We start from the raw sequence: 8126 nt of genomic DNA, 5'->3' as shown, positions 1-8126 counted from the left end.
AAAACACTGTGACAATACAGTGTAAATAATCTTGTTCCACCCAGGGCTGAGGGCGACGTCCATATCGGATTGGGGAGCCACCCCTTCCTGAGGCCTCACCTCCACATCTCCAGGCTCTCCTAGGAGCTTTGGGAATTAGCAACTAACTGACCCATCCTCACTTGGGCATCTCGGCTGCAGGCTCCTGGGAAGCCAGGCATACGGAGAGAAACAAGGGTGAGTAGTTCTGAATCTGCTTGTGCAGAATGAAAGCCCTGCTGTGAGGGAGAGAGAGTCAGAGCAGATGGCCCACCTCTGGCTTTTGAGGGATCAGGACTTGCCCTCCCATAGCCAGAAAGACAGAAAATGGAGTGTACTCAAGTTTGGGTATGGAAAATACCTCCAAATGCTGGGCAGTTTTCTGTGAGTGGGCTCCAGCAGTCTGGTCTGGCTAATATTCTGTTTCAGATTCCCTTAGGGGAGCCCCCCCACCCAGAGGGAAGGAGGAGGCAGTCTGCTAGAATACCGCTTTGTAAGTTGCTTCTTTTCATTTTGTACTGGAGTTTCAGGAACTGCTTTAAATGTCCCTATCCTCAAGTCTACTTTGTACCCTCTTCATTACAGCTCAGTGTACCTTTCCGTTATAGCCTGGGAAACAGACAATTCCACCACACCCTCCCCCCTTACATTTATTTTAGATTTTCTCTTTTCCTAAAATGTAGTTGAAGAACAATTTGCCAGACATATTCCAATGGAAATATGCTGCCAGATATCCCCCTGCCCCTCCCCGACCCCCTAAATCCCTGATAAAGGAAAATGAAAATGTAAACTTTGGAAAGCCTGTACTCAGGGTTTGCTTCTAGAAGTATGCAAATGAGGCCCCTTGGCCAGCCAAGCCCTTCTTGCTAGAACCTCTCTGGCCTAGGTTTTGAGGGCAGGTACTTTGTGGCCCAGGGCAGAGCTTTCCTGGCATTTCCCTGGCACTGGCTGGCTGAGGGCTAAAAGAATAGAGTGGGAGACCAGCCCTCCAGTACTCTCTAAGGCACTAACCCCGACATCAGAGACACTGGCTGGAAGGGCGTCCAAGCAGGCAGGGCTCACATTGGTTTTGGTTGGGTTTTTTTTTTTTTAATATTTTTTCGTAAGATGTTAATAATCAAAAGTAGAAAATAAAAATCTACATTTCATTAGAATAAGATGTTATCATGGATGCCATCTCCCATGATACTCTTTCCCCACCCTCCCCGAAGCAGGGCCCTGCCCTGTTATTTAAAATAAACAAACAAAAAAACTTTTGTAAGTGCCAAAGGTTGATGCATGAAATAATTACTTTTTTTTTTTTTTTTCATAAAAGTTATATACAAAATGGACCCCAACCAGTGAGGCCTCCTCATCTCAACCCTTATCAATCAAGATTAAAACTCAGTGCATGTGTGTGCTTCGTCCCGCGTCTGCAGGCTGCATCCGTGCCTTCAGGCTCTGTTAAGGAGAGTCGTCCTAAAGGTAAGCAGGGCACAGAGAAATGGTCAGGTGGTTGGCAGGCCCTTCCCCTGAGCAGGCAGAAGGCAGGCCACGCTATTTGGGGACGGCCTGGATTCAAAGATCCGGCCAAGAGGGGAAGCGTCAGCGACACTCAGACCCAAGTCCTCAGCCTCCCACCGACTGGCAGCCTGTGTAGAGACACCCCTGGCTGCCTTTCAGAAGGGCAGATCCATCACGCTCCCCAGTCCTCTCCCTTCCAGCAGACTTGGGCACGGGACTGGTCTCGGGGGCTCACAGGCCCGTCCTGGGGGTTCTCCTACCTGAGAGTCTTCCAGCTATCCTTCTCCATGTGGTTTTCAGGACCTTCACTTTCAAAGGAGGCGATGAAGAGAGCTGAGAGAAGAAGCCCCTCAGAACCCACGTCCACATGCAGTCAGTCTGCCTACCACACCAGTTGTCCCTTCCTTTCTAGAGGTACAACTGGGCCTGGAAGGGACAGTGACTTCTGGTCTGGACCTGTCCACAGGTCTCTGCTCCCTGGGGTTCTAGAGCTCGCAGCTTGGCGACTGAGAAGCTTCCTGGTTATGCAACACTATCAGGGGGCTTCCAGAGCCACATCTCTCCTTGTTCTCATCCTGTCACCTACCCACAGCCCACCCTCACGTACTCAGCCCTGTGGGCTCAGCTTCCCCTGTGATCAGGCCTGCCTCCCAGGGCAACCCCCCATGAGAGGAGAGGCCCTGGACGTGGGGAGTCAGGTGACATGTACAGTGCAGGGAGGTGGATGTGCTGCCCTGGGGAGCCGGGCCTCACCTTCCTCGCTGTAGATGGGTGCCGTGAGCAGGTAGTTCTGAATCTTCTTGTCCTTCTCGAAGGGACACTCTACCTGAGTCCATGTCATGAACTCATGGATCTGTCTGGAGATTTCCCAAAATTTCTGAAGGCACAGAAGACCAACTGGATGTTCATTTGTCACCTTAAGCTTGAAATCCTTGGTTTGGGCAGGGGATGTAGGTTCCGGTTTCATTCTGTGCCCCAGCAAGATGGGACGGTGACCCTGCTCAGCTGACTTTGTGGCCACGGCAGCACTTTATGCAGCATCAGAGCCAGTAAGTGTCCCCAAGACCACTCGGTCCTGCACTTTGCCTAGGCCCGAGGCTGCAGCAGGGTCTGTGCCTCCCCCGTGCAAGACCCCAAGAGGGCCCCATCGGGGACTCCAGGCTGAGGCAGGTATGCCAGCCATACCCAGCACAGCACCACCAACCTGAACGTGTCATGATCTCATTCTCTGGGGAGCTGTAGGGGAAACGGGGCTGTCCAGTACTTACCTCACACAGGTAAGGGGTAGGAAAGAGTTGTGGATTCTTACACAGGCCCCCATAACCTTTGTCCTACCTTCCCACCATTGGCCAGCTACCCTTGGTTTCCATCTGGAATTCTGCTGCCTCCTCCCTGCTCAAGTACCTTCTTGCCTAAAGCCTTCCTCACTCCCAAACCCCCAGAAGTAGCCCCTTCTGTGTCTCCCTGCTGGGGTCAGTGTTGGGGCCACCCTTATACTTCACAAACAGCACACATAACCCACCCTGGAGCTTTCAGTCCTAAAGGCCTTTCCGCAAAGGGCCACTGCTTTTCAGCTCTAGTAGCAGATTCTACCTGCCCTAGGATAAGGCTGAGAGGTCTGTTCTGCCCTGTGTTGGGACAGTCTGGCCCCCCTCCCCTCAGGCCACAAGGGTGCTGAGCTCACCTTAAAGTTAACATGCCCATTGGGCAAGTGATTGGTATGGATTTTGTGCAGGAAGTAAATGTCCTTAACGAAAAGGTTGAATACAGGGATAACAATCTTCTCTCTGCTGCTGTTGGCCATCTGGGACCTTTGAGTGGCCCCCTGCAGGGCAGTGCGGTAGTTGCAGAAGTTGCTGGATGGGTCCATGTGGTGCTGTGGGCAGACAGGAGGACCTGGTTGGCTGTGTTCTCCCTGTACCCCTGACTTGTTCAGAATGCCCCTTCGCAGAGCAGGAAACAGCGATGGGGAAGGCATTTCCCTGCTGGGCAGCCCTGGACTGTCACCAGAAGAGACCTCCTTTCTGGGAGTGAGCACCTAGCTGAGTACTGGGTTTGGATCCAAACATGAGGAAAGTTACAGAGAAGTCTCACAGCTCACACACACCTCTTCCCTGCCCTGCTAAGCCTGGGTCTCACTTCTTTCCTTTCAAAACCTTCCTTTGCCCTTCTACTTGGACCAACACCTCCCAAAACTGACGAGCTCTGTAGGACACATTTGCAGAAAGTAGATTCTGTGATCAAATACTTCAGGGAAGGCTGCAGGTGAACCTACCCACTCTTGGGCCACCCGGATGATCCAGGACCGCAGGAACTCAAGCCAGGAAAAGGCCAGCCTCTGCTTCGTCAGCATCACCCAACACCCCAGCAACACCCTGGGACCCACTTTTGTCAAACTCTTTCCTAACCACTCTCTAGAACTTGCCTTAGGCAATGCCAGTTCTGCCTAAAGTTCCAAGGGCCGAGGAGAGCTTCAGCTACCCACCTCCTAGAGCAGCCAGGCCAGCTCAACATGCCCTACACCAGATGGCACTGTGGGCAGTGGGTTCTGAGCAAGGGGGCAGAGTGGATGAGGCTCACCCCTCCTCAGGCCAATGTAGGACATGGCTGAGGTGCTTACCTCCAAGACGTCAAACTTGGCCGTCTTGACTTTGGACCATGTTTTCTTCAGCCTCGCCACAGGACTGAGGTTCATGCCAGCTGCAGGGAACAGCAGGTGGAGTCAGGGTGGGGTTAGGTAGGCCATGCAGAAGCTGGATAGGAAGCCCCTGGGGCCTGGCCACTCACAGATGATGGCCATCATGGAGTTGAAATTCCCGATGTTGAAGCACTCCCGGGCCACATCAATAAAGAACTCTAGCATGCGGGTCCGGTGCTTCTTCTTCACCACCTGGAGAGCAGCCAAACAGCTTCAGGGTGAGCCCCCTACAGGAGTAACCCCCCAACCAGTCCCTGAAGAGCAGCCTAGACAGGAGCTACACTGGGCCCTCAGAGCTGTCAGACCCAGGGCTGGGGAGATGCTCATTGGCTGCAGAGGCAGGAAACGCAGCTGTAGCATTTTCGGTGCTGGGCACAGGGGCAGGAGCGCAGTCTGAGAGTACTAAGGGAGTCCCAGATAAACTCACAGAACATGCCAGGTACACTCCATGGATGGGTGTCTCATAATTACTGTGAGATTGGCTGGAGGGTAGGGGGGAACAGGGATGTTGGTGCCCCAGCAATGGAGACGTCTGTCTCCACTTTCAAAGTTTTATCATCTCAGGGGTGTAGAAGTCAGAGCCTCAGGAAGCACTGTGGGTCCAGAGAAGGGACAGTGTCACCCCACCCATATGGGCCCTGCAGCACTTACCCGGCACACCTCGGTGGCCACTAGCATGCTAAGGCAGTTGAACCAGTTGTCATAGGCCTCCAGGCTATAGGTCTTGGTCAGGTCCCCTCGGCACTGGGAGAAACACAACAGGTCACAGGGAACCTGAGGACCCTGCCAGCAGGTGCTGCCCCAGCCCTAACCCCAGAAATGAGCAGGAACCATGGCCAAAAGAGACAAAGTGATGGTGGGGTGTGGGCAGCTGACAGGTCCAGGTCTCCCAGGATGCCCCATCCCCAGGCTCCTGGGAACAGTGGCCCCCTTCCAGTATACAGCACCCTGAATAGCTGTCTGCTGACCCCTTGGGGCAGGCACCAGGCCACACCCCTAACATTTGGTTGTAAGGCCCCCACCCTGCATAGGTATAGGTGCTAGGCCCACCCTAAGGCCACCACAGAGCACACAGCAGCCCCTCACCCGGTGCTTGTCCCGAGAGTCCATGTGGCTGACGATCTGCATCAGGTCCTCAGGGTGAATGCTGCTGACCCTCTCCTAGGATGGGCGAGGAGGTAGCACAGGAGGGGTGATGAACCTGCCATTCTCCGGCAGGCCCCACACTCGGGGTATAGGCCATGTTTAGAGTACCTGTGAAGACCTTTCTGCAGGGGTGCACTGCAGGCCCTCCTTGATCAGAGCACCCAGCCAGTGGCAGGCCCTGAAATGCACCCCAGGGGTCTGCAAGACCCTCCCCTCCCAGGGCTTCATGGGATGAGGTGGAAGTCTTGGGGGCAGTGGCTCCTAGGTGCAGGGTACCTTCTCAGCCCAGGGCATAGGCAAGATGAGGTGACAGGGCAGGGGAACAGGCCCTCCCCCTCTAAGCCTTTCACCTCCTGGGCCAGTCCCCATCATCCCAGCCCCTCCCCTATACGTGGGGTTGCTGTGATCCCAGGGACCCAGGAGCTGACAAGTGAGCTTCACCTGACACCCCAGTCTGACCAGCAGGGGAGGCCCTGCAGCACTATGTTGAGAAAGATGCTGGGGGTCCAGCATTGGTGAGTGCACCCCCGCCCCCATGCCAGGCAGGGCACAATGAAGCACTGACCAGCTCGATATGAGTCAGCTGCTGGGCCAGCACCAGGGGGTCACAGCACACACCCAGGATGTCCTTCTGAGTGGCTGGCGGCTTAGTCTTGAGGACAGACCCTTTGTCCATCGCCGGTGAGCGAAGCTTGTCCCGCAGCTCCTGAAGCTGGCTCCGGGCAGCCAGCGACAGCAGCAGGCTCTGTGTCATTTGGGCAATGGCCTTCTTCACTGTGCCATTCTCCTGTGGAGGTCAGGGGACAACAAAGGTGCAGGTGTGGGCCGGCAAGGCCACCACCTCTCCAGAGAAACCCATTTCCTCTCCAGGGATGTGCCCGACTTTGAATGCACTTCCCTACTAAAACCTGCCATGAGTGTTTGGGCTTTTGAAGGTAGAATGGAACACAGTGTGGGCTTCTCTGAGTACCGTTGAGGAGGGTGGCTCAGCTGGCTGTCCTGTGGGGATGGGAACGGAGGGCCAGGGCAGGGCCAGAGGTAGTCTTCTGGGTCTGAAAACCATGGTTTTCCTAATGCTCTCTAGCTGAAATACTTTTGGCCTCCCCACAGCAGGGAGGAGAGCATCTGGAAGGGCTTCCTCCAGGACCAGGAACCTTTGTTCTCTGGGTGGGAGCAGCCCCCCGAACTCTCCCTGGGCTTTCTGAGCCCTCCAGCCAGACAGAAACTGCTGAGCACACAGAGCACTTTCATTGTGGAGGCCCAGCCAGCCAGGTTTCCTGTCTCCACAGAAGGCCAGGAGGGAGCTGGGAGCCAGAGATGTAGACAGGCTCTTAAAACCTCTTACTAGGTCCCCACTCCACTCACCCCAAGCCCAGGAAAGGTGGGGCCTGGGCTCATTCCAGCCCGTCACTCGGGACACAGGATTTCCCACATGCAGAAGATGCCAAGGGCAAGTCTGGCCCATTGCTGGACAGCTGAGCAGTCTTGTGGGGAGGGGCAAAAATGGAGCCATCCAGCAGTTGTCTTGGGAGGGTGACCGCATAGAGGACCACATACAGAGCTGTCCCTGAAGACCTATCCTCCTGTGAGAGTAGACCCCCCTTCCCCAGACACATACCCAAGGGGTTCTGCCAGGGTCTAAGGAAGACCTCACCTCATCACACTGCGTGACCCGGTGGGTAATGGCCTTCAGTTCAGCCATGGCCTTCTCATCCTGGAAGTCGTAGGGGAAGGCTTCTGTCCACTCCTTTAACAGCTGCACAATCTTGGCTGAGAAGGACTTCAGCTTGGCCTGGGGTGGCAGGGTGTAAAGTCACCCTCCAGAGTGGGCACAAGATGACCAGTGGTACAAGCCTCCCCATCTCCCCCAGGTCTGCAACACCCCCACCCCCATTATCCCTCGTGGGACCTGCTCCCCAGCCCCATGCTGGGGCGAGGGTTCTAGAGAAGGACATCCCCACTCTGTCTACCTGTGGCTGTGTTGTACCTGCTTGGTTTCATATTCCCCCTTACGTCAGCATTCTTTTTCACTTAAATTTATTTTCAAAAAACTTGTCCTCTCATAACCATGACATAGAAAACTAGTTTCCTTTGCTGTAATTAGAAGTTAGCCATTTAAAATGACAACAATGAAAACCAAGGAAAATTATTAAAAATCAGAGACTCTCAGGGCACCTGGGTGACTCAGTCGGTTGGGCATCCAACTCTTGATTTCTGCTCGAGTCATGATCTCATAGTGTGTGGGTTCAAGCCCCGCATCGGGCTCTGTACTGGCAGCGCAGAGCCTGCTTGGGGCTTTGTCTCCCTCTCTCTCTACCCCTCCCCCACTTGCTCTGTATCTCTCTCTCAAAAACAAAAATAAAATTTTTTTTTTTTAAATGAGAGATTCTTGCCTGCCCCCTCTCAGTTAGCAACAGGTTGGCAAGTGCCGGGAAGGGGTGCAGACACTCAGAGGCATCCCTCTCTGGACCTCCTATCCTTAAAGATGGGCTGGGCACCCCTGCCGTCACCCTGGGTCCACACACCGGTAAGCCCTGAGGAGGATGTGCCAAATGCTTGGCCGCAGTATCCCAGCGGGTCTTCAGGGTCCAGCCCCACACTGTCCCCCACACACACATGTGTCCACACCCCTCCTGTGCCCACCACAGCTTCCCAGCACTGACCAGCTCCCTGCCTGCCCAACCTGGACTGTTCTAGCTGCCCTGTGGGCCTCTCACCACCCTCCACCCCCACTTCTTCTTGCCCACATCTGCCCCCACCC

The 8126-nt window shown here is 54.7% G+C and overlaps 1 protein-coding gene and 1 long non-coding RNA gene across 2 annotated transcripts in view; one reads left to right on the top strand and one right to left on the bottom strand.

The window, feature by feature from the left end:
• Positions 1-425: 425 nt before the first annotated feature.
• On the top strand, positions 426-2299 carry LOC122202306. The gene is made up of 3 exons (XR_006194583.1): positions 426-511; positions 1334-1482; positions 1822-2299. It is a non-coding gene; the product is annotated as an uncharacterized LOC122202306 (long non-coding RNA).
• The window catches only part of RASGEF1A (RasGEF domain family member 1A), a 33597-nt gene continuing 26870 nt past the window's right edge, over positions 1400-8126 (bottom strand). Inside the window, exons 4-13 of the mRNA XM_042908640.1 lie at positions 7020-7157; positions 5931-6152; positions 5306-5380; positions 4871-4963; positions 4309-4411; positions 4142-4221; positions 3206-3397; positions 2275-2398; positions 1782-1854; positions 1400-1476 (exon numbers count right to left, since the gene is read on the bottom strand). Of these exons, the coding sequence (XP_042764574.1) occupies positions 1452-1476; positions 1782-1854; positions 2275-2398; positions 3206-3397; positions 4142-4221; positions 4309-4411; positions 4871-4963; positions 5306-5380; positions 5931-6152; positions 7020-7157 (1125 nt within the window). The 3' untranslated portion in view covers positions 1400-1451. The remainder of the gene's footprint in view (positions 1477-1781; positions 1855-2274; positions 2399-3205; positions 3398-4141; positions 4222-4308; positions 4412-4870; positions 4964-5305; positions 5381-5930; positions 6153-7019; positions 7158-8126) is intronic.

This window comes from Panthera leo, chromosome D2 (assembly GCF_018350215.1).
Source record: "Panthera leo isolate Ple1 chromosome D2, P.leo_Ple1_pat1.1, whole genome shotgun sequence".
Taxonomy (NCBI): domain Eukaryota; kingdom Metazoa; phylum Chordata; class Mammalia; order Carnivora; family Felidae; genus Panthera; species Panthera leo.
This window is presented reverse-complemented; position numbering and strand designations above follow the sequence as displayed.